Source organism: Rhincodon typus, chromosome 48 (genome assembly GCF_021869965.1).
Source record: "Rhincodon typus isolate 14 chromosome 48, sRhiTyp1.1, whole genome shotgun sequence".
NCBI lineage: Eukaryota > Metazoa > Chordata > Chondrichthyes > Orectolobiformes > Rhincodontidae > Rhincodon > Rhincodon typus.
Window position 1 is genome coordinate 2,599,402 of NC_063379.1, and position 26,160 is coordinate 2,625,561.

The 26,160-nt window shown below is 47.4% G+C and overlaps 1 protein-coding gene across 2 annotated transcripts; it reads right to left on the minus strand.

Annotated features, from left to right (window-relative positions):
• Nucleotides 1-2,106: 2,106 nt before the first annotated feature.
• Nucleotides 2,107-17,173, minus strand: LOC109925684 (equilibrative nucleobase transporter 1-like). 2 transcript variants are annotated; one of them, XM_048620701.1, is made up of 11 exons: nucleotides 17,043-17,173; nucleotides 16,819-16,865; nucleotides 16,553-16,629; nucleotides 14,732-14,824; nucleotides 13,692-13,831; nucleotides 12,397-12,596; nucleotides 9,854-10,021; nucleotides 6,999-7,121; nucleotides 6,177-6,369; nucleotides 4,728-4,851; nucleotides 2,107-4,179 (listed from the first exon to the last, which is right to left on the minus strand). In XM_048620701.1, the coding sequence occupies exons 2-11, from the start codon at nucleotides 16,838-16,840 to the stop codon at nucleotides 4,012-4,014; spliced, it is 1,308 nt and encodes a 435-aa protein (XP_048476658.1). In that variant the 5' UTR covers nucleotides 16,841-16,865; nucleotides 17,043-17,173; the 3' UTR covers nucleotides 2,107-4,011. The 2 variants fall into 2 exon arrangements, with proteins under 2 accessions (XP_048476658.1, XP_048476657.1); XM_048620700.1 differs by having other exon boundaries at nucleotides 16,819-17,173.
• Nucleotides 17,174-26,160: the final 8,987 nt, after the last annotated feature.

Genomic DNA, 26,160 nt, shown 5'->3' on the forward strand with positions numbered 1-26,160 from the left:
AAACTGACATTTCCAGCCACCATCAGTTCTGAGGAAGGGTCACCGGACCCGAAACGTTAACTCCGTTTTCTCCTTCACAGATGCTGCCAGAACTGCTGAGCTTTTCCAGCAACTTTGTTTTTGTTCCTGATTTACAGCATCCGCAGTTCTTTTGGTTTTTATAGGATAGGGATGTCTTGCTGCAATTGTACAGGGCCTTAGTGAGACCAAACCTAGAGTATTGTGTGCAGTTTTGGGTCTCCTTACCTGAGGAGGGAGGTTCTGGCAATGGAGAAAGTGCAACAAAAGTTTACCAGCCTGATTCCTTGGATGGTATGAGGAAAGATTGAAATGGTCAGGATTATATTCTCCTGAGTTCAGAAGAAGTTGTGGGGGAAGATATCTCATACAAACCTATAAAATTCTAACAGGACTAGATAGGGTCAACACAGAAAGGATGTTACCATTGACCGGGGAGTCCAGAACAGGGGGTCACAGTCTAAGGATGTGGGTTAGGACGGAGATGGGGAGAAATGACTTCACCTAGAGTGCGGGGAGCCTGTGGAACTTTCTGCCACAGCAAGCAGTTGAGGCCAAAATATTGAATGTTTTCAAGAAAGATTTTGATATAGTTCTTGGGTCTACAGGGATCAAAAGGTATGGGGGAGAAAGCAGGAACAGGGGACTGAGTTGGATGACCAGCCATGATCTCATTGAATGGTGGAGCAGGTTTGAAGGGCTGAATGGCCTACTCTAGCTCATATTTTCTGTTTCTTTTTCACCCATTTTTGGGAAAATCCCAGTTCACTTATGCCCCGGAGGGAAAGGGAATCTGCTGTCCTTATTGGGACTGGCCTACATGTGACTCCAGGCCAACAGTGATGTAGAGGGGGAGGTTTTGGGGGAAATGGCAGGTTTCTTATCTACTCTCTGAACAGTGAACAGAGAGGGACAAAATCACTTAGTGCACACAATGCTTAATCTCTCCTATTTGGAGGGGACCGGTTCATGGAACATCTGCGCTCCACACGCATCAACCAACTTGACCTTCCAGTTGCCATCCATTTTAATTCCCCATCCCACTCCTCTGGTGACATGTCCATCCATGCCCAATGGCCTCAATATTGACCTCACCAGCTTCAAAATCTCTCCATCGCCAGCCTTATCCAATGTCCAGCCTTCCCCCTCTCCTCATCTCCCCAACCTTACCTAAGCTGTTCATCTTCCTACTCACTTTATCTGCTCCACCCTTCCTACTGACCAATCACAATAACCCCCTATCTGCAACCACCCCACCTACCCTTTTCCCAGCCCCACCTCCCCCTTCTGTTTACTTCTGGGCTCCCCTCACCCTCCCCAGTCTTGATTAAGGGTTTCAGACTGAATCATTGACTTTTCTGCTCCTCAGATGCTGTCTGACCTGCTGGGCATTTCCAGTCTCACACCTATTGACTCTGGTTTCCAGCATCTGCGGTCCTTACTATCTCAGTTTGAGTAAAGTTCATTGAAATTGGACAATAATAATTTTACTTCCTTATTTAATTGCTTTGGGAAAAATTAGGAAGGAGGATCCCACAGATTGCCTCAGGAAAGGGAAATGCAGCCTCCCTGTACTGAGAAGTCGGAATCAATGACCAAGCGTTGGCCCATTTTGGTAATTGTTAAAATGTTCTTTAGTGTCCCACAAACACTGGGCATAATGCAGGGGCACACTGTCAGGGTAATGTAGAGAGAACTCTATACCACATCTAACCCTGTGTTGTCCTTGTCCTGGAGCACTTGATACTGGCACTGGGTATAAAGTGGGTAGGGTCGGGGTCACACTATCATGGTAATGTAGAGCGAGCTCTACCCTGTATCTAACCCTTTGCTGACCCTGACCTGGGAGCACTTCATGCTGAGACCGAGTATAAAGTGGGGGACCACTATCAGAGTAATGTATAGGCAGCCCTACATTGTATCTAATACCGTGCTGTCCCTGTCCTCGGGTGTACTCGATGCTGACACTGGGTGTAAATTGGGGGTACATGCCGTCAGGATAATGCAGAGACAGCTCTACATTATACCTAACCCCTATTGTATTGTACCTATCCTTGGAATACTGCAAATAAAGCAAAATGATGCTGGTTTAATTGTTGTAAAAATTTTATTTTGTCTTTTCAGAAAACATTTTCCCTTTTCGCAATATATCTTGGCACAGTTAATAATGACACTTGGAATCCTGGTTTGAGAACTGAGGACAGACACAGTCCCTGGTCAGTGGGTCAAGTGTCCGAGCAGGTGAGTATTCACTCTGCTTTCCAGTTGAAGCAAATAAAAAGAACAAAGACAGAGAATTATTTACAAAATTAAAACCTCGCAATGTTCTCCCCCATCCTGCGGGAACTGTTCAGTGCTCATCCCTCCTGAGGTCTTTGATGAGGGGCCTCAGTCAATTCCCTTTCCCACACCCAATCCCATCGTCGGAAGCGTCCTCTGGGGTGTGACATTAAACTGGGGCCCTCTCTGGGATGAACAATATCCCTCCCTCAAGGTATTGTTGAGGAGGGGCAAGAACTTCCCTGGTGGTTGGGGGGCCTGGTACGAACTCCTCAGACAACATGGCCATCTCAAAGCACAGACCGTCTGACCGTTGGTCGGTTCATGGGATCTTGCTGTGCACAGGTTTAGAGGCTACGTTTGTCTATGTTACAAAACTTTATTACTATGGATTACTTCATGGGCTGGGTATGTTTCTGTCACATTCTGAAGTTGAGAAGTGCAAAACAAATGTCTTTTTATAAAGTGCACCTCTTTTACAAAGACCTGTGCTCAATGGGTTAGACATTTGAGGGCTTATATGCATTGTCTCTCAAACTTTAGTTTGACAATACTTGAACTGATCGTTCACAGTTCCAGTCTCTGTATTACACTGGGAGTCACTGTGTACAGTTCCAGTCTCTATCACACTGGGAGTCACTGTGTACAGTTCCAGTCTCTGTATCTCATGTACTGAGTGAGCTGTTTGAAATGATAAAAGGATTTGACAGAGTAGATGCACAGAAAATAGTTCAACTCGTGGGTGAGAGCAGACCAAGGGGGCCATCGATATGGGACTGTCACCAATAAATCCAGTCAGGCATTCCGGAGAAACTCCGGACTGACAAACTGGGGAGGATGTGGAACTCATTCCCAGAGAGAGTGGGCGAGGTGAATCCTGTCTACCGGTTTAAGGAGAAGCTGGGTAAACAACACAAGGGGAGAAAGGAACAGGATGGTTTGTCAATGGGGGTGAGCGAGACTGGTTGAGAGAGTAGGCTCTTGTGTAGCATGGAGCAGATGGGCTGAAAAGTCAGACTTTGCACTTTTCCAACATGGGGACCTGCACATATTAGTTGGGTTAAGCATCATTTTTGACTTGGGAGCCACATGTTTGTCCACAGGTATGGGATTCCGCAGAAGAGGAAAGGAACAGGATTGAAGCCAGAAGCAGCTCTGCTTGTGTGGGCCCCACACTAATAGGTTTAAAAGGGAAACGTGTTCCTGAGGGATCCTGGGTGTGGCACTTTCTCCCAGCAGCAACTTTTACTGGCAGCCTGGGGAGGAAGTTTGGAAGGGGAGGATGAGGCAGGAGTGAGGGAGGAGTGAGGGAGGAGAAGGCAAGAAGAGGAAAGAAGAAGGACGGTGAAGGGAGCGAGAAAGACGATGCTAGGGAGGAGGCGGAAAAAGTAGCTGGAGGGGAGAGAGACAGACAAAGTCAGAAGGGAGAAGATCGGAGAGGAAAGGGAGGGTGAGCAGGAGGACAGGCTGGTCGTATTGGAGAGGAAGATGAGAAGGAGCACTGGCAATCTTCTGGGATTAAACAACAGAAACATCCGTCTAAAATGAAGGAATACTGTCCGGACATCTCGATGGTGAGCTCATCTTGTGACCCAAACATTCCAGAATGGGACACAGACTCCAGTCTCCAAGGAAATGGCAATCTGCTCAGAGCCCAGTCTCCTGCGGGTCCCTCACACCCACCCATCCTCCCAGCCCAAACACAGGCCTGACTCAGATATCAGTTTCCCTTGGCTGTTTGTCCTTCTCTCCCAGCTCAGGTACATCAACTTCGGGAGACTTCAGGGCTCCCTTCTGCTGGATTTCCTGCCGGCAATGCAGGAAGACGTTGATAGGGTGACTATAGGCCAGGGTCACCAGGACGATGAATGCTATGTTCATCTGTAAGAGACAGAGAGAGAGAAACAGATGGGGTAAGAAAGAGTGGGAGAGGGAGAGACAGAAAGAGAGAGAAAGACAGTGACAGTTGTGTGAGACTGCAAGCGTGCAAGAAAGGAAGAGCGAGAGAATGAGAAAGAGTGACAGTGTGAGCATCAGAGGAGAGTGAGCATGAGAGAGACAGCGAATGTGACAGTAAGTGTGTGAGACAGTTAGAGAAAGAGTGAGAAAAGTATGCATGTGGGAGAGAGGGAATATGAGAGTGCAAGCATGTGAAAGACAGACTGAATGAGAGGAGAGAATGAGTGAACAAGCGAAAGACTCTGAGTGACTGAGAGAGCACAAGTGAGAGACAGAGAGAGAGACAGAAAGTGAGAGAGAGACAGGTGCCAAGCTCTGACCAAGGGATAGAGATTCTGAGCTAGACAGACTTTGAGTGACAGAAAGAGAGAGACTCTAGTTAGAGAGACACAGAACAAGACTTTGAATTCAGTGAATGGCATCACAAATCTGGCTGTGTGATTTGGAGCCCCGGCTCCTCTGATACTCACATACGTCGGGTCATCTTGCAAGGGTCCCTTGACCAGGGCAAAGCAGGGATACTGGAAGAGAGAAATGACTGCAGAGAGGGCCATCAATGTACCAAAGACCTTCCCAAAGTGGCAGGGAGGGAACCTGGAGGGGATATGATGAGAGTTAGAGAACTCGCAGGCCATTCACTCCATCTTCTCTGGGCTGGTGTTTCCGCTACACATCAGCTTTCTCATAGCCCAATATCCGGCTGGTCCCTTCTCCCTCGTATTCATTCGGCTTCCCCTTACATACTGACAGTATTCACCTCACCCACCCCTGTATTCCCGACAGCATGAATTATTGACCATCTTATGCTGATGGCCCCAGGTTCTGATCTCACCACAGGATGAAACATCAGGATGGTGTCACAATGCATTCATGTGCCTGTCTGTGTGCGCGTGTGTCTGTATGTGTATGTATCTGTGTGTATGTGCCTGTGTCTTTGTGTGTCTGTACTCTCTCCTACACGGGCAAAACATCTTCTCCATGTCCACTCTATCTAGGCCTCTCAGTATTCTGTACGTTTCAATCAGATCTCCTCTCATCCTTCTAAATTCCATCAAGTACGGACCCAGCGTCCTCAACCTCTCCCCATATGACGAGCCCTTCAGCCCTGGGATCATTCTTGTAAGCCTCCTCTAGACACTCCCACAATCCCCTCCCCACCCCAGGCCAGCACATCCATCCTTAGGTATGGGGCCCAAAACCGCTCATCGTATTCTAAATCATAAAATCCCTACAGTGTGGAAGCAGTCCATTCAGTCCACACTAACCCTCTGCTGAGCATTCCACCCAAACCCACCCCAACTACCCAGTCCCTGTAACCCTGCATTTCTCGTGGCTAATCCACCTAGTCTACACATCCCTGAACACTATGAGCAATTTAGCACGGCCAATCCACCCTAACCTGCACATCCCTGGGCACTACGGGACAATTTAGCACGGCCAATCCGCCTAACCTGCACATCCCTGGGCACTATGGGACATTTTAGCATGGCCAATCCACCCTAAACCGCACGTCCCTGGACACTATGGGACAATTTAGCACGGCCAATCCACCCTAACCTGCACATCCCTGGGCACTATGGGACAATTTAACATGGCCAGTCCACCTAATCTGCACATTTCTGGACTGTGGAAGGAACCCAGAGCACCTGGAGGAAATCCACACAGACACGGGGAGAATGTGGAAATTCCACATAGACAGTCACCTGGGGTTGGAACTGAACACGGGTCCCTGGCGCTGAGGCAGCAGTGCTAACCCCTGAGCCACTGTGCCTCCCAAGTGTGGTCCAGCTGGATGGCTAACTAGAGCAACTGTTTGGGATGTCAAAGGAAACTTCTGGTTTTGGACTACTGTTCCAGGTAAAAATTAGGATCAGAATTTCGGGCAGCGGGGCAGCTGTTGCGATGCCTGAAATACGTACCCGATGGCAACAAAGGCAGCGTGGCCCCCGTACAGGAAAGAGCGGTTGATCACTTGCAGGATGAAGGTCAGGTACTGCACAGGCAGTATGGGAATGGCAGCGGAGAGAGAGAACAGGACGCACTGTGTAACCGTGATGGTGAGGGACAGCACCGCCGACTTCATGTCGGCCAGTCGCTGCAGCGCACCGAAACCTGTGGGTGGAGTGAGAAAGAGGCATCGTTACAGACAGTAATTAAAATAAACACCAATGCTTCATGCATCTCTGAAACCTAACCCCACCAAATTCTCTGAATTTGACCCGCTATCTTTTAATCTTCCCATACTCAACAGATCACAGGATTATTCTGAGTTTATCTCACTCCCTCGTGGGCAGGATTCTGGTGTGCAGACGGCATTCTCCCTGTTGCCAAAAACATTCCCCTCGCGCACTCATCAGGACACACGCAAGAATGCCAAACTTCAAACTGCTACAACAATTTATAACGCAGGCGAGAGGGGGCGAATGGTGTGCCAGCTCCAGGCTGATTGCTTTCTGCACAGCAGCATGTCAGCTAATAGGGGAAACTGCGCTGAGCTCCTGGGTTACTTTGGGAGAAGGCACGAGATTCGAACAGATTCGATTTGTCAGAACAGAAAGGGTCGTTGCTCATTTGTGTGCATCACTTTGAGCAAGTACAAAACATTACGAGCTGTGGACACTCAGGCATCATGTACGTTGAAGACCGGGACTGAGGGGTTTCTTGAGTTGAAGGAAGAGGCTCGTGTTCACAGCTGAGTTAGCAGAGATGGTGAGGGTGCAGAGTGTCGAAAACTACGTTACCTGAGACAGCACTTTCAGCTGGCTTGGCTTTCCGTTTGTGCCGGTCCATGAGTAGTCCATTCCAGGGGGCACAGAAAACACCAAAAAACTGTGTGAAGGCGAAGGCATTTGTATATGTGCTGACTGAGGGAGAGAGATAAAATGGGTGGGGTGGGGGGATGGAATAGAGAGAGAGAGAGCGAGAGAGAGAGAAAGAAACGGGGGCGGGGAGAGAGAGAGACAGGGAGGAGGACAGGGGGAGGAAGAGAAAGCGAGAGAGAGAGAGAGATAAACATAGGCACGGAGAGAGAGAGAGACAGGAAGAGACAAACAAAAGAGACAGAGATAGGAAAGAGGACAGAAAAACGGGGGTGAGAGAGAAGTGGGAGGGGGAGACAGAAATAGGAGGAAGAGAGAGAAAAACAGGGAGAGAAAGAGAGACAGGGAGGAAGAGAGAGAGAAGAGAGACAGAGACAAGGAGAGATGAATGAGGAAATTGATGGACAGACAGAGATACATGGAGAAATGGTAGGACATGAAGTGAGATAATGAGAGAGACAGAGATATAAAGGGGAGGGGGGAAGAGAGAGAGAGGAATAGGGGAATGGAGGCAGAGAGACAGACATACAGAGAGAAAAAGCACAGGACATGGAGGGAAGAGAAAGGGAAAAGGAAAATAGAGGATATGGAGGAAGAGAGACAGACAGACAGACAGACAGGAAGAGAGAGAGGGAAATAGGGACAGAGAAAAAAAGCGGGTGTGCAGGTGAGAGATAGGGACATAGACAAAAGAGAGGAAAATGGAGACAGGAACAGGGGAAGAGAGTGATGGAGGGCAAAGAGAGAAAGAGGGGTAGCAGAGGGAGGTTGAGAGGAGAGACAGGGAGGAGGGGGGAGGGGAGAGAGAAGGAATTGGAGATAAGGAGCGAGGGGGAAGTGTGGAAAGAGGTGGAAGGGGAGAGACAGATAGAGAGAGAGGAGTGCATGAGAGAGAGAGGGACAGACAGAAAGATGAGGAGTGGGGAGAGGGGAAAAGTGTTATAACATATTTTGATAAAAGCAACACACTGCAGATGCTGGAACTCTTAAGAAAAAACAGAAAACACTACCGTTTCTGGAGAGAGAGAAACAGTTAATATGTCGAGTCCAGTCTGGCTCTTCCTTAGAGCCAAGAATCTGTAGCTCAAAATGTGAACTCTCTCTCTCTCCACAGATAGTGCCAGACCGACTGAGGTTTTGGTTTTATTTTTTATTTTTTGCTTATTCATTTTGTTACTATGATCTGAGGCATGAACTTGGGCAAGTCTCACAAGAGGATCACAGCCCATGGAACTGAGAATGTCCAGACTCAATGCTGATCCCTTGCAGACAGACAGAGAGATGGACAGGCAGGTGGGTGGACGGATTGTCCCAGGGGGACAAACACCTCCTGGTGAACGGTCAGGACAGATATGCGGCATTATCTTAAGCATCCACGTCCAGCACCTTGAGTTGTCACGTTGAGATGGCCAAGAGATTCCACAGATAGGGAGGGATTTAGGGGCTGGAAGTTGTTATGGGGATAGGGAGGTGTGTAGGGGCTGGAGAAGAAGTTACAGAGTTAGGGAGGGGTGTAGGTGCTGGAGGAGGTTACAGGGATAGGGAAGGGGTGTAGGGGCTGGAGGAGGTTACAGGGATAGGGAGGGGGTGTAGGGGCTGGAGGAGGTTACAGAGATAGGGAGGGATGTAGGGGCTAGAAGAGGTTGCGTGGATAGAGTCAGTCTGGGTCAGTGAATGGAGCAGATGACAGGTGATGGGGACTCGCTGCAGGTTAGGTCACACGGGCAGTTGAACTTTGGAGGCGAGCTCTGATATAATGGAGTCTGGAGGGAGTGAGGTTTGGGTGAAGGTTTTAGTGTGAAGTCTGGTGAGGTCACAGAGGAGGAGACAGACGGTTGTAGTGAAGGCACATAAGCAGGTCAGAAACCTCTCTCGTGGATAAATCCGGGGCTGAGGTTACAAATCATCTGACGTGGCTTCAGACGGGGTTGGGGGAGCTGAAGGTTCTTGCTATCACACCCCAAGTTCTTCCCTCAGTTTCACCTCCCTTTCCACCACTGACCTCTCCTACTGTGCACTCTGTCCCACTCTCTATGCCCTGCAGTCTCCTTCCTCTGACCACAGCTCGCTGTCTCTCAATCTACCTGCTCTCTTTCCCCTTCCCCTCCTGTTCAATTTTTCTTCATCCCCTTGTCTGAACTAACCACTGCTCTGCCAGTGCTTGCTCTGTCCTGTCACCACCCAAATCCTTTCCCAGTGCTCTCTCTTTCTTCACTCCCCATTGCCTCTCTCTTCCTTCCTACTCCCTCCCTTTTTCCTTCCTTCTTCTCCACTACCTCCTCCTTTCTCTTCTTTCTCCACTCCCTCTCTCTTCCTATTCCACTCCCTCTTTGTTCCCCTCCCAAACCCATCTCTTTTTTCTTTTTCCATTCTCTTTCTGATCATTCCTCTTCCACTCCCCCTCTATCCTTCACATTCCTTCTCTCTACCTTCCTTCCTCCCACTGCCTCCCTTCTTTCCTTTTCCTACTCCCTCTCACTCTCCCCAAACTTCCTTCTCTCTCTCCCCTCTCACTTCCACCCCTCCCCCACTGCCCCTTCTCTCTCCCTTCCGCCTCACTCTGCTCTCCCTTATCTTTTCCACTTCCTCTTTCTCCTCTCCTTCCTTCTCCACTCTGTCTCTCCCCCAACGCTCCTCCTGCTTTCTCCCTTTCGTTCCTCCACTCTCTCTCTCTTTTCCTTCCCTCACCCCTTCTCTCCCTCCCTTACCCACTCTTTGTCGCGCCCAGTCTCACTGCTGCTCACTCCATGTCCTCTGTGAGCAGTGACCGTCCGTACCTAGACTGGTGTCACCGTCGGCGAGCAGATTGAGCATGGGGTTGAGGGTGCCAATGAACAGGTAATGTCGGAGCTGCAGGATTGACAGCCAGAGCAGGTGGGTGAGGAACAGCTTCGAGAAGACACAGCTCCTGAAGGACGGGATGGCCTCCTCGTTCGCCTCTGGGCCTACAGTGGGAGGGGAGGAGAGACAGTGTTAAAATTACGTGACTGTACTGTACCTTTAAGAGACAGATGCTGATTCCCTTGCAGAGTGGTGTTGCTGTAGTGGTTCTGAAATGTCTCCTTCAGACAGGTAGTTGGGAAACAGGTTTTGAGTTCACCCTGGGTGTCTCTTTTTTTCCCCAAAATTAGACAAAGGAATCATGAGTGAGCAGGGTCACCCAGACATAGGAAGGTGTTTCGTTTTGCTTTCAGTTAGTTAGAAGGTCTGCTGAACTAAAAGCTTGAATTCTCTGCTGCAGTGAAGTCTTAGACAGCCAGGCTTCCTCTTAAAAAAAATGAAAAGTGGCAGATTATTTCATTCTTCTGGACTGGAGAGAGATGGCACATGAGAATCATAGCTGTTTTGCTGAACTGCATTTTTGCCAAAGGGTGTATTTATGGGACGCTGCCCATATTGGAATAGTTGATGGCTAGTAGTTAAATCTTATATTAACATGTGAAACATTTCAATAGAGTTAAGGTTATGCCAATTTTTTGTTTGCAGCCTGTGTCCATGGAAGCATAGAATTCCTACAGTTTGGAAGCAGCCATTCGGCCCATTGAGTCCACAGTGACCCTCCCCCCCTACACAGCATCCCACCCAGACCCATCCCCCTACTCTATCCCTGTAACCTTGCAAGTCCACCCTAAGCTACACATCCCTGGGCACTACAGGACAATTTAGCACGGCCAATCCACCCTAATCTACACATCCCTGGGTGCTATGGGACAATTTAGCACGGCCAATCCACCCTAACCTGCACATCTTTGGACAGTAAGAGGAAACCGGAGTACCCGAAGGAAATCCACACAGACATGGGGAGAATATGCCAACTCCGCACAGACAGTCACCTGAGGGTGGATTCGAACCTGGGTCCGTGGCACTGTGAGGTAGCAATGCTAACCACTGAGCCACCATGTGTTGTAAGAATAAAAGTGTGTTTTGATTCTTGGTGGACCAATTGAATCACATCTGAAACACCGCACCTTACACTTGCCTTTAAATAAATGTGAAAGTTAGGGTCTAGGCTATCTCCTTCCAATACTTTGGGGAGGGGTGGTTTTGGTCTAGTCCATAACACGGAGTTGACGAGAGCGAGAGAGAGAGAAAACAAGATTCCATGGTGTTTGGGACACTTGCAGAGAAAGTTCCAATCAGTGACAGAGGCTGCTCAGCCCTTCTTGTCTAGACTAGCACTGTATAAGGAAATCTCACTGAGGCCCTTGTAATTCCCAACCCCATTGCCCTGGAGACCTTTCCCCTTCCAGTATTTCTCTAGCTCTCCCTTTTGGAGTGTCCCAGTTGAATCTGTCGCTGCCATCCTTGCAGCCATTGTGTTCTGGATCGCTGCGTCAAATGAACATCCACCCTGCCCTTCTAGGCGACTCTTTTTTTCCTTTCCCGGTACTCTTCAATCTGTATCCTTCTGCTCACTGACACCAGAAACAGCCCCTCCCAATCCCGAGCTGATCGGAACCTCTCCCTGATTTTTTTCACACCGTGATTTAATCTCCATCCCCCTTTCTCTTTTCGGGTGTCCTGGAATTGGACCACGAGGTGCTTTTTCAAAGCGTATCCCTTCATGGAGTGCAGTCGTGTCTGGTGCAGCCAGCATTGGTTCCCCATTGAACTGATTGCCTTGGTTAATCATTTGTCTGCATGGGTATAATCTGGGTGCTCCGATTTCCCCCAACAGTCCGAAGATATGCAGGTTAGGGTGAATTGGTCATGTTAAATTACCCATAGTGTCCAGGGATGTACAGGCTAAGTGGGATGCTCTTTGGAGGGTTGGTGTGCACTCATTGTGTCGAACGGCCTGTTTCCACATTGTAGGGATTCTATGAATCAGAAGGTAGTCCGAAGTTAATTACACCACCTTGGATCTGCAGAAACTAGTTGGGCAGGAATGGCAGGATGTTACAGAACCAGACAATCTGGTACTTTTTTACCTAACAGTTGACCGCTTCGTGGCCACTGTTAATCAGACAGGCTTGCGAATCAAAACTTGATTGATTGACTATAAATTTCTCCATCTGCTGTGATAGGGTCTGAACCAGTGTCCCCAAAGCATCACCTGGGCCTCTGGATTATCACATTCCAGCAACATTACCGGTGTGCCAACTGCAAACATCCCCCAGTTCATGCCTAACCAGCATCAGGTAAAGGGCTGAGTGACAACCCTCCAGATTCTGGATTCAATCCTTTTTTATGAAGTCTAGGATCCCGCAGGGAAGCGTGGGAGTGGGGAGTGGAGCAAGGAAGGAAGGGGAATTAGGAGGAGATGGAAATGCAAAGAGGGACAAGGAAGTGGATGCGGAGGGGGTGACATTGCTCTCACCTTTTGAGCTGTTGTGCAGGAGACTTGCACCCTCAGTGGCCTTGAGCACCTCCTGCCCCTCAGCCTTGCCTTCTTCCGTCTCATCTCTCTGCTCACCCTTCTCTCCCTCAGTTCCTTCTCCTTCTTTTAGAGATTCGGCCCGGCTCTGATCTTTCACCCCTTGTTGGGATGTAAATACGTCAGGCCCCTCACATTGCGTCCTGTCCCAACAAAGTGAGAATTTCCGCGTGAAACACAACTTCCAGTTGTTACCAATCTCACAAACCGTTCCTTAAGAAACAATGAGGTGACTTTCTCTTCTCCCTGAATAGGCGGTGGAAGCACAATGCTTGAATATTTTTAAGGCAGATGTGTTGCCAAGCAATGGGGTGACAGCTTATTGGGGTAAGCAGTAATGTGGATTTGGGGGGAAATCAGCGATTAATTTGGGAAGATACTTTAAAAGGAATTGCTGACATTAGCAATAGACAGCCTTTAAAGAGCTATTACATGGCTTACAGTAACCGTACATTCCTTTGAAGCACAAAACTCAAAAAAGATTAAAAGAAAAGGCCCATGAAGTTGCCAGATTTACCAATAAATCTGGGGATTTGGCAAAGAAGAACCTAAGAGCTGACAAGGAAATGGAGAATGGAAAATGAATGCAATCTGGCAAAAAACATAAAAACGTCCTGTAAAAGCTTCTATGGATACATACAAAGGAAATATTTTTGGCTAAAACAAATGATGGTCTATTATGGAGACAGGAGAATTTATGATGGCGAATAGAGAAATGGCAGAGAAGCTCAATGATTACTCTAATTCTGTTTTCACTGAGAAATTTCCAGAAATAGAAATTCAAGTAACTCAGCCGAATAAGGAGTTGAAGGAAATCAGTATCAGGGAGAAGGTTACACTGAAGAAATTAAAGCTGACAAACCGCCAGAACAATACAATCTACATCACAGAGTGTTGACTGAGGTGATTATATAGACTACAAATCCACTGATTACATTTCAGTCTGTAACTCAGTCCCTGGAATCTATTATTCTATACATAAACCATCCTGAACACTTCAATTAGATTCCTGTCGGTAATCAGTGTCAGGTATTTATTATTCCATATATAAACTCTCCAAATTCCTCAATTACATTCTAGTCTGTAACTCACTCCCAGTATCTGTTAATCCATATATAAATTCCCCAGAACTCCTCAATTACATTCTAGTCTGTAACTCACTCCTATATTTCTGCTATTCTGTTTTAAATCATCCAAAGCCCTCAATTGTACTCAAGTCTGTTATTCATTTTCCTTACCCATAGGTGTAGCCATCTGGCAGAGGGTAGGGAATGTGTGACCGTGGGAGGAGCAGGTAGGTCCGTGCGATGTGGATGGAGCTGAGACAGCTGATAAACAAGAATATGTTCTTTAAGGACAAACCAGCCTCATACGCAACCTGCAGGGAGACGGACCAGGACTGAGTCAAACAACGGGTACATCTTAACATTGGATTGGATAAAGAGAGCAAGAGTATTGTCATAGAGTGGCCTCTCCGCATGTGCCAACTCACTCCCCTTCCCCACCACAGCTCTCGCAGCAATTTCTCTGTTCAATCACTTTCGTGGTCCCCAATTCCACTCTACCCCTGCGTTCCTCAATTTCTCTAGCTCTCTCTACCAGACCCCTCTGTCTTTGCTGCACACACTCTTCTCAGTTCACTCATTTTCCTAACACACACACTCCTTCTCGCTCAGAGGCCTCCACATCCGTCAATGTCAATCGTGTGCTGTCCCTTTCCCCCCCAACCATGGTCCTCTCTTCCTCTCCATTTTTTCCCCTGCATCCCTGGTCTCACTCAATCCCAGGTTCCCTCTTGGCCTCTTCCCTGCTCAGGTTTGTCCTTCCTCTGGCCTTGCCTCCCCCCTCCCAGCATAGAGGTCCTTCTCCATCTATTGCCTTGATGGGCCCTCTCTCTCCAACTACCCGTCCCATCATCAAATTCTGCAGGCCCCTCCAGACACCAATTCTTGCCTTTCTATGCACTAGCTCTCTGTTTTCCCCCTTTTCTATCTCCCCAGCTCTGTCATCTCTCCCGAGACCCGTCTCCAGCTCCTCCCTCCAACACCCCTCTCCATCCTGCTCTCGCCCTTCCCCGAGACCCCTCTTCATCTTTGAGCTGAGCCTGAAACCCCTCTCTGTAAACCACAACCCCAATCCCCGGACTTCCTGGGTCCTCATTCCATCTTCACCTTGCCCCAGCCCCCGAATGCCTCTTGATTGCTGGTGTTGAGTAGAATTTGGTTGGTCGCCCCTCGATCTTTTTCTTGTGAGCTGTCTCGTGTGCTGCTGCCCTCACCTTGATCACCAGGAACACAGCTGACGAGGAGTCAAATGCTCCGTTGTACAGAGTGATCACTGTAGACCGTCGCCTGCCAAATAAGTTTCCAACCTGGGGAGCAGACAGGAATGGAACAGTCAGTGGTGTTCTGAGGGTCCGTGGAACCTCTTGGAGCCATTTCCAATCAATGACCCCTCCCGAATAGTGGTGCCACACAGAGTAGGCAAGGCTCCTACTGTGGCCTTGTGCTAGGTTAGACTGATCTTTACTACCACACACACAAAGAGACACAAAGACACAAACGCAAACAGGTGTGTAGAGCTGAGAATTAAGAGCAGGATTTGGCCATCCACCTTTTCACAGTTGCTCGGTCATTCAATGAGATCATGGCTGATCTGACTGTAGTCTCAGCTTCACTTTCCTACCTGCCTCTGATAACCTTTAGCTTCCCATTCAATCACAGAAGCACAGCAGATAAGAGCAGGAATAGGCAATTTGGCCCCCGAGCTTGCAATCTGCTTGACTCAGCCCCGAATATAGTGATCCACAGCTCTGCTGCTCCCTGGGGAGATAATTCCAAAGAAAAACCACCCTTCGAGGGAAAATAAACTGTTCTCATTGAGTCATACACAGCATGGAAGTAAACCCTTTAGTCCAACACGCCCATGCCAACTATTTTCCCCAAACTAAACTAGCCCCACTTGCCTGCGTTTGGCCCATATCCCTCCAAACATTTTCTATTCATGAGCTTATCCAAATGTCTTTTAAACGTATCTGTACCTGCATCCACCACTTCCTCTGGCAGTTCATTCCGCATATGAAGCAATCTCTGTGTAAAAAAAGTTGTCCCTCATTTCCTTTTTAAATATTTCTCCTCTCACCTTAAAAATACGGCTCCTAGTTTTGTACTCCCACCCTAGGGAAAAGACCCTTACCATTCCCTTTATCAATGTCCTTCATGATTTTATAAACCTCTACAAGGTCACCCCTCAAACTCCCACATTCCAGTGAAAAAAAAAAAGTCCCAGCTTATACTTATAACTCAAAACTTTCATTCCCAAAATATCCTGGTGAATCTTTTTGGAACCTTCTCCAATTTAATAATATCTCATAGCAGGATGGCCAGAACTATACACAGTACTCCAGAACAGGCTTCACTGATATCCTGTACAACCTCAACTTGACATCCCAACGCCCATGCTCAAAAGGTCTAGCAGTGAATCCTTATTACCTCTTAAATAGTAGCCTCCTCGATATGAAACTGTCCCCTGTAGCTCTAGACCCTCTCTCTCCCTCTTTCTCCTTCTTGTAAGGGCAAACATCCTCTCAGTGTCCACCCTGTTGAGACTCCTCACGTTTCAGTAAGACTACCTTTTATTCCTCCTAACTCCAAAAGACAAAAGGACTGCACTGGTCAACCTTGCCTCATAAGATAACGCCCTCATACCAGGAATCAGTCAAGAGAACCTGCTCTGAAGTGCTTCGAAGCCAATGAGATACTCTCTTTAGTAAGGAGAACAAAAGTGTGCCTGGTGATAAGCTGAATATGACAATCTTTCTGCACACAGTAGGATGACCTCATTTACTGAGCTTTCTTGATTATCGATCTTTATTATAACTGAAACCACAGGCGTCTGTTTCCGGTGACTAATGGAAAGATGGACTTGATCCAAGAACTTACAAATGGACCAGGGTTGCACATACATTAAATCATTAATTTTATGCTTTAGTTAGACGGTGGTGTACTTTTTATTGTGTGGACGCAGACACAACTGAGTATGTGAAGGCAACATTCCAAGCATTGCTACCATAGATAGAAACATAACCATCAGTGATTACCTGTATATTTGTCATAAGGAACAGGATTCCGCCAACTGCAAGCAGACAGAGAGCAGGAAACAGCAGCACTGCAATATCTGCAACAAAGAGAGAGTGTATAAGACCGAAAGAACTTGCATTTAGACAGTGCCCACTCCCTCAGCACTGACCCTTCGACAGCGCGGCGCTCCCTTAGCACTGACCCTCCGACAGCGCGGCGCTCCCTCAGCACTGACCCTCTGACAGCACGGCGCTCCCTCAGCACTGACCCTCTGAGCTAGACTCACCAGCATGCGAGAAGGCAATCATCAGGGTGCCTGTGGTGTATAGGAATCTGGGGAGAGAGGAAGAAGAACACAACATTACTCTGAAATAAAACTAGGATCTTTGGACACTGGAAATCTGAATAAAAACAGAAATGGCTGGAGAGAGTCAGCAGGTCTGGCATCATCTGTGGGATACAAAGCAAAATTAACGTTTCAAATCCAATGAACCTTTCTCCGAACTGCACCTTATTCTGAGTTTGACTTTGCTTGTACTCTTAACCTAATGACCTGTAAAGAAATAAGCCCCCGCACTTAACTACTGACTCTTACGACCTGAGAACACCCAAAAACTGCTCGCTGGCCAGTGATGTAACTTCGGAAACAGCGTCATTTGACTCATTTTCAATATACTGAACTTGGCAGAACCAATTGGCTTCACTGTCTTTCGAATTTTGAAATTGTATTTTATTCATAAAAATATCTTTACATACATACATCATTCAAGCAGTTCGGTTCTGTACAGTAGCGTATAAAGAAACAAACAAACTTTGGAGTTTGTTTCTATCCAAACAGCCAAAGGCATTTCTAACTTGTACCAGGCTACAATTAGATATATTGGATGGTCCGATAACTGAACAGACCCCTATTTAACTTCATCAAAAAGGCCTCAGACAGTGGTCTTTTCCCATTGCACCTTGCCTGCAGCTAGCCCAAGCTTCGGTGCGTATGTAGTTCTGGACCTTGGAATGTGCCAGACTGCAACACTTGGTCAAGGTCAACTCCTTGCTCTGGAAGACCAACTAGTTTCAGGTAGACCAAAGAGCACCTTTCACCGAGTTGATGTTCCTCCAGGTGCAGTCGATGTTTGTCTCGGTGTGCGTCCTGGGTAACAGCCCCGAGAACACATCATGGAGCTGCTCAGGACGAACCTTGACAATAACCCTTGTATCGTTCTCCAGACTTCCTTTGCAAAGGCACATTCCAGAACGGGATGTGAGATATTCTCTAATCCTCTGCACTGCTCTGAGAGCAGCATGAGATGGTGCAGGGAGTCTAGACGTACTTGAAGGATCTCACAGGTGGTGCCCTTTTCACCACCAGCAAAGTGATGGCTTGGAGCTTGTTGGAAACTTCTGGTGATGAGGCATTCTGCCAAATGACTTCGACAGTCTGCCCAGGGAACAACCTGACAGGATCCACCCCCTCCTTTTCCCACGGGGTCTCGCCGATGGTACGTGCTGGCCATTTCCTGATGGACTTGTGGCCAACGGTATTTTCTTTGCAAATTTCTCCATGAAGGAACGGTCCAACGACAAACGTTTGGTGGTAAATGAGGCCAGTCCCATCCTTCGCAACACCGGGACAACTCAGTATGCAGTGACACTTGGTGTTTGCGTACTGAGGGTCAATACACGACGAGATGCAGCGCACATAAAGGTGGCGATCAGAATGAGGGCCGCATTGGCAAGATCAGAGTTTTGTAAATGGTGTCCCTGCGGACATGGTCCATCTTCGAGCTCCAGATGAAGTGAAAGATGGCTTGGGTGACTGCAATGGCACAGATTCTGGGAATGGGCCACTCACGCCTGATGACCAGATTTTTACCTGCAATGGAGAGAGCGGTGTTTCCAAAAGCTCAGTTTCTGCCTCACCTTGGCAATATACTCCTTCCACGTTTTTGCGTATGCCGCAAAGCCTCCGAATCATATTCCCAGCACATTCAGATAGTCTGTCCTGATGGAGAAGGGACTCAAGAATCAGTTGGCTCAGTTCCCAAAGAATATTCTCAATTGCTGTGGCTCCCAAAACCAGTTTGAACTGGTCACAGATGCTCATGAGTCTGTGCACTGACACCGGATCCATGCAGAAAATAGCGACATCATGCATTTCCAGGAAGGCTTTGAGCTGCAGGCCTCCATTGCCTGGAATAGTCACCCCTCTCAGGCTCGCATTCTTCCTGATGGATGGAGCAAAGCGCTCTATGCGACAAGGCAGGGGGAGAGTGAGCAGCCCTGCCTGACTCCTGATCTGATCAGGAAGCTTTCTGATTCCCACCCATTGATTGACACTGCGCTAACGATGTTGGTGTAGAGCAGTTGAATCCAATTGCAGATTCCTTCCCCAAAGCCCATTTTGGACAGCATGCTCCTCATGTAGGTAAGCAATATCCGTTAAAGGCCTTCTCCTGGCCCAGGCTGTTGAGGCAGGCATCCACCCTGCCCCTGTGGAGCATGTAAGCAATTGTATCCCTGAGGAGCGCATGGCTGTCAAGAGATCATCCTGCCTGGTACAGCACAAGTTTCATTGGGGTGAATCACCAGTCTCAGGGCAGACCTGACCTGATTGGCAGTGACTTTAGACAGGATTTTGTAATCCAGATTTATCAGTGAAAACGGTTGCTAATTTCTAATTCTCTCCCTCTCCCCTTGTAGATGAGTGTGATGATACCTTTCCTCACGGATTCGCACATGCTACCTGGTAGAAGCATATTGTCCATCAAGTTCCACTGAGCTGAATGCAACTCAGCTGGTAAGCTGTCACTTCCGTGAGTTTTATTCTTTTCTCATCAAAAGGTAATGGCTGGTCCAACTTTTCCCACATGCTGTTGTCTAAGACCTCTGTGATAAAGTGACCAGTGTCATAGAGTCACAGAGATATACAGCGCAGAAACATACCTTACGGTCCAACTTGTCCATGCTGTCCAGATATCTGAAATAAATCTAATCCCATTTGCAGCATTTGGCCCATATCCCTCTGAACACTTTCTATTCATATACCCATCTAGACACCTTATAAATGTTGTCATTGTACCAGCCTCCACCTTCCTCTGGCAGCTCATTCCATACACGCACCATGCTCTGCATGTTGCCCCTTAGATCTCTTTTAAAACTTTCCCCTCTTACCTTAAACCTATGCCCTCTAGTTTTGGACTCCCCCGCCCAAGGGAAAAGACCTTGTCTACTTACCCCATCCATCCCCCTCATATTTTATAAACCTATATAAGGTCACCCATCAGCCTCTGAATCTCCAGGGAAAATAGCCCCAGCTTATTCAGCCTCTCCCTATAGCTCAAACCCTCCAACCCTGGCAACATCCTTGTAAATCTTTTCTGAACTCCTTCAAGTTTCACAATATCTTTCCTATAGCAGGGAGACCAGAATTGCACCCAGTATTCTAATAGTGGCCTAACCAAGGTCCTGTACAGCAACAACATGACCTCCCAACTCCTATACTCAATGCACTGACCAATAAAGGCAAGCATACCAAATGCCTTCTTCACTATCCTATCTACCTGTGACTCCAACTTCAAGGAATTATGAACCGGCACTCCAAGGTCTCTTTGTTCAACAACACTGCCCAGAACCTTACCACTGAGTGTATAAGTCCATCTCTAATTTGCCCTTGTATGCTCTTATAGGTCTTGTAGGGAATCACTCGATTTCTTCTGTCTACACCTGACATATGCTTCCTTCCTATTCTTGACCATAACCTCAATTTCTCTAGTCATTTAGCATTCCTTACAGCTACCAGCCTTGCCCTTCACCCTAACAGAAACATTGTGTCTCTGGACTCTCGTTATCTCATTTTTGAAGGCTTCCCATTTTTCAGCTGTCCCTTTACCTGCAAACATCTGCCCCCAATCAACTTTTGAAAGTTCTTGCCTAATACTGTCAAAATTGGCCTTCCTCCAAATTAGAATTTTAACTTTTGAACCAGATCTATCCTTTTCCATCACTACTTTAAAACATAGAATTATGGTCTCTGACCCCAAAGTGCACCCCCACTGACACCTCAGTCACCTGCCCCACCTTATTTCCCAAGAGTAGGTCAAGTTTTGCACTTTCTAGTAGGTACATCTGCACACTGAATCAGAAAATTTTCTTGTACACACTTAACAAATTCCTCTCCATCCAAGCCCTCAACACTATGGCATGTTTGGAAAATTAAAATCTTCCACCATAACCACACTATTATTCTTACACATAACTGATATCTCCTTAAAAATTTGTTTCTCAATTTCCCATTGACTATTGCTGGGTCTATTGTACAATCCCAGTAAGGTGATCATCCCTTTCTTATTCCCCTCAGTTCCATCCAAATAACTTCCCTGGACATATTCCCAGGAATATCTTCCCTAAATACAGATGTAGTGTTACTCCTAATCAAAAATGCTACTTCCCCATCTCTCTTGCCCCTCTTTCTATCCTTCCTATAGCATCTATACCCTGGAATATTAAGCTGCCAGTCCTGTCCATCCCTGAGTCACGTTTCTGTAGTTAATATGATATTCCAGTCCCATGATCCTAACCATGCCCCGAGTTCATCTGCCTTACCTGTTAGGCCTCTTGCATTGAAGTAAATACAGTTTATCAGTCCTATCTTGTTCTCTATTTTGTTGCTGCCTGCCCTGACTGTTTGACTTACTCCTTTTCCCAACCATATCAGTCTCAAACTGATCTCTTTCCTCACTATCTCCTTGGGTCTCACCCGCTCCCCGTACTAGTTTAAAACCTCCCGACTAGCTCTTGCAAATCTTTCTGCCGGTACGTTAGTCTCTGTCGAATTCAGGTGCAATCCGTCCTTCTTATACAGGTTGCATCTACCCAAAAAGACAATCCAATGATCCAAAAAATGTGAATCCTTCTCCCCTGCATCAGCTCCTCAGCCACGCATTCATCTGCTCTATCCTCCTATTCCTACCCTCACTAGCTCATGGTATTGGGTATAATCCAGACATTACTACCCTTGAGGACCTACTTTTTAAGTTCCTGACTAACTTCCGATATTCTCTGCTCAGAATTTCGATTAGTCTTCCACTTTGTAAGTACAGGGCCACTCTGTTGGTAATGCTCTGTGTTTATCCACAGTACACAAAGGGTTAGATGTCTTGGAGGCTGTTGATGACTTTCTGTGGTTCCCATTTCCACAATCGGGGACTAGTGCTATGAGACTCTACTCGGGTTGACTGTAATGGGATGCCAGGCTGAAAGATAGGTGAATCGAGTAGATTTTTCAAAATTCATTCATGGGATGTGGGCGCTGCTGGTCAGGCTAGCATTTATTGCCCATCCCTAATCACCCAGAGGGCAGTTAAGAGTTAACCACATTGCTCTGTGTCTGGCGTCACATATAATCCAGACCAGGTTTCCTTCCCTAAAGGACATTAGTGAACGAGATGTGTTTTTGCTCTGATAATCAGCAACAGTTTCATGATCATTGTTAGACTCTTAATTTCAGATTTTTGTTTTTTTTTATTGAATTCAAATTCCACTGTCTGCCGTGGCAGAATTCAAACCCAGGTCCCCGGGACATTACCTCTGAATTGATAGGCTAGCAATAATACCACTAAGTCACTCCCTCACCTTCAACAAACATGGAGACAGAGACAGGGTCAAACAATGCAAGAAACAGTAGCACAAGTAGGCCTTTAGGCCTCTCAAAGCTGCTTTGCCATTCAACAAGAACATGTGACCAGACAAGGGAGTACTCAATGAATGGCAGGACACAAGGAAGCGCAGAGGAACAGAGATATTAGCGGCTTGCCCACAGAACCCTGATTCAGCAGGTCACATTATACCGTGGTTAAGAAGGCACGTGGTTGGTTCCCCTGATCAGTTATGCCCACATGTTTATTAGATTTTTTTTTAAAATTTCAAAAATATACTTTATTCGCAAAACAAAAATCTCAATATCTATACACACATTGTTACAAAAGCAGTTTGGTTCTCGACAGCGGCATGTCAAGTAAATAAACAAAACACTGGACTCTGGCTCTATCCAAAAAACCAAAGACCTCTCTTACGCAAGCAATACTAATATTCACATATATTTGAGGCACTAAAAGGCACAGATAACTGATTGGACCCCCATTTACCTTCAGCAGGAAGAACTCAAACAGTGGTCTTTCCCCACTGCACCTTAGCGGTGGCTGCCCCAAACTTTAGTGCGTCCCTCAGCACGTCGTCTTGGACCTTGGAATGTGCCAGTCTGCAACACTCAGTCGGGGTCAATTCCTTGTTCTGGAAGACCAACAAGTTTCGGGCAGACCAAAGAGCGTCTTTCACCGAATTGATGATCCTCCAGGCGCAGTCGACGTTTGTCTCGATGTGCGTCCCGGGGAACAGACCGTAGAGCGTCACGGTGCTGTTCGGGATGAACCTCGACACAAATCACACATGTTAAGAGCAGGGAGACGTTGTTGGAGCAGTACAGGACTTTGGTTAGGCCACAGCTGGAGTACTGTGTGCAGTTACAGTCTCCACACTATAGGAAGTGCGTGACTGTGCTGGAGTGAGTGCGGAGGTGGTTCACCAGCATGTTTGCCTGGGATGGAGCATTTCAGCAACGAAGAGAGGCTGGATAAGCTCGGGTTGTCTTCTTCAGAGCAAAGCAGGCTGAAGGGAGACCTGACTGAGGTTTAAAAGATTATGAGGGGCATGGACAGGGTGGATAAGAAGCAGCTGTTCCCCTCAGTCGAAGGGTTAATAACAAGGGGGCGTAATTTTAAAGTGAAAAGGCAGGAGATTGAGAGGGGATTTGAAGAAAAACGTTTTCAACCAGAGGGTGGTGGGGAATCTGGAATCCACTGCCTGGGAGTGTAGTGGAGGTAAGAAACCTCTAAACCTTTCAAAAGTACTTGGAATAGCACTTGAAGTGTCATAACATTCAAGGGTACGGCCCTAGTGCGGGGAAGTGGGACTAGTGCAGATAAAAAAGTAGCCCACTGTTGGTGTGGACTCACTGGGCCAAAGGGCCTGTTTCGTATTGTTTGGTTCTATAATTCTATGATCCTTTGAGGTGGGAAATTTCACAACCTTTTCACAACGTTTGTGGATGAGCATTCGAAAATGTCATAACATTCAAGTTTGTGGACGGAGTGCTGGAAAGTCAAAACGCGCTCGTCCAGTAACGCACGACACGCTCAAAATGGGAAAGACAGAGAGGCGGAGAGAACACTCTTGAGAGAAACAGATACAGCGGAGTGGAGAAAGAGCAGAGGGTATGGAAGGAGGTGGACAGCTCTTCCAATAATGAGCTGAAGGGGCTCCTTGTGTTTCAGCTGTTTCAAACGCAGGAGCCACTGCAGTGTCAGAAATGGGGCTGAAAATTTGTACAAAGGAAGATTCCGCAAACAGCTATCAAATAATTTCTGCTTACAGAGGGGGCAGGAGGCCCTCCGGCCCGCCTCAGTCGCCTGACAGAGCACGTGCCTACAGATTTATACACAGGAAAAGAAAAAATGGATTATTTTTGTGGTCAATCACATTGGCAGGAAATTCAAGGAATGACACAATCGCAATAGCTGGTGGTTTTGTGGTGGGGACAGAACCAAAATTGGAGAACTTGAGAGAGCGAGAAGGGAGGGAGAGAGAAAGACGGGGAGGGAGAAATGGCGGGTGGGGGCAAGAGAGACAAGCAGACAGCAAAAGAGACAGAGTGTGAGAGTATGACAGCATGAGAAGGAGAGCATGACAGGGTGATAGTGAGGGGGTGGAAGAGAGCACGAAGAGCAGAGAGAGAGCGCAAGGTGGGTAGAGTGAGAGAGACAGCAAGAGAGAGCATGAGAGAGAGGAAGAGACTGAGGGGGAGACAGAGTGTTTCTGGCCACGCACCACAGAGAGAAAACATGAGCCCAAGTGCATGAATGTGAGGCCCAGGGAGCAAGAGGGTTTGACTAGAGGTGAGGGGGTGCAACGGAAGGGAGGGTGAGACTTTGGGCAAAACCAAGAGAGAAATACAGACAGAGAACGAAGAATGATGTGTAGGCTTTTCGGCATACTCCACCATTCACTATGGTCATGCTCTCTCTTAATGCCTCACCCTCTCTCCATACCTCTTGACACCTATGGCCTTCGAACTCCAATTCTTTCCTAAACATGTTCAGTGATTTGGCCTCTGCTGTGATTGGTGGTGGAGAATTCCACAGGCCCCCCGTTCCCCGAGGGAAGAGATTTCTCCTCACCCCAGTCTGAAATAGCCTAACCATGTATCCCATGAATTTTACACCTTATTCTGGACCCTCCAATCAGGGAGAAGCATCAGCCCTGCATCCAGTCTGTTCAGCCCTGTCAGGATTATCTACATTTTGAAGAGATTCCCTCTCGTTCTTCTAAATTCCAATGAATACTGGTGCACTTGACCCAATCTCTCCTCATACAACAAACAGCAAATCAGTCTGGTGAACCTTCACAGCTCTCCCTGTGTTGAGTCCACCTTTACTTGGGTAAGGAGACTACGTACTCCGGGTGAGGCAGGACCTGGACAGCTGCAACAAAACATTGTTCCTATACTTAAACCCTCTTCCAGTAAAGGCCAACATACCATTTGACTTTCTGACTGCTTGCTGCTCCTGCACACTTGCTTTCAGTGACCAGTGTAGAAGGACGCCCAAGTCCCTTTGAACACCAACCTATCACCATTTATATAATCCCGTCTCATTCTGTTTCCTCAACCAAACTTGATACTGATCTTCATTATCCGGCATCTACCATGCATTTGCCCACTCACTCAACTTATCCAAATCGGCTTTAAACTCCTTTGCATCCTGCACACGACTCACAATCCCACCTAGTTTGTGTCATCAGCAAACTTGGAAATTATAGAACCCCTACAGGGTGGAAGCAAGTCATCAAGTTGACAAAAACTCTCCGAAGGGCATCCCATCCAGACCCACCCCCCCGACCCTGTCCCTGTAACCCCGCGTTTCCCACGGCTAATCCACCTAACTTGCACATCCCTGGACACTATGGGCAATCCACCTAATCTGCACATTTTTGGACTGTGGGAGGAAACTGGGGCATCCAGAAGAAACCCACGCAGACATGGAGAGAACGTACAAACTCAACACAGACAGTCGCTCAACGCTAGAATCGAATACCGGTCCCTGGCGCTGTGAGGCAGCAGTGCTAACCACTGAGCCACCGTGCCACAGATATATTACATTTGATTCCCACAACCAAATTGTTACCATGTACTGTGAATAGCTAGCGACCAAGCACTGCTCCCTGTCATACCCCATTGATCATTTACCCGCAATGTACCAGTGAATGCCCCTACAAGGATATTTGTCCCAGTGCTGCTCGGCTTATAAAGGTTCCATCGTCTTCAAGATTAGTCCCAATGCCTCATAATTCTCGATCCCTCTCTCCTACGCAATCCCTGCAGCCACAAATTGACTGGATCTATCTCCTATTTCTGATCTTGTAGCACGTGACACTGGGAATAATCCTGACAGTAGTACCTCTGAGATCCTGTTTGTTAGAATTATTTTCTAGCTACCATAGACAGCTGGCAGGAACCCATCCCTCTGTTTACCAATGGCGTTGGTACCACCACCTCTGGCTGTTCTCTCTATGAGTTCAG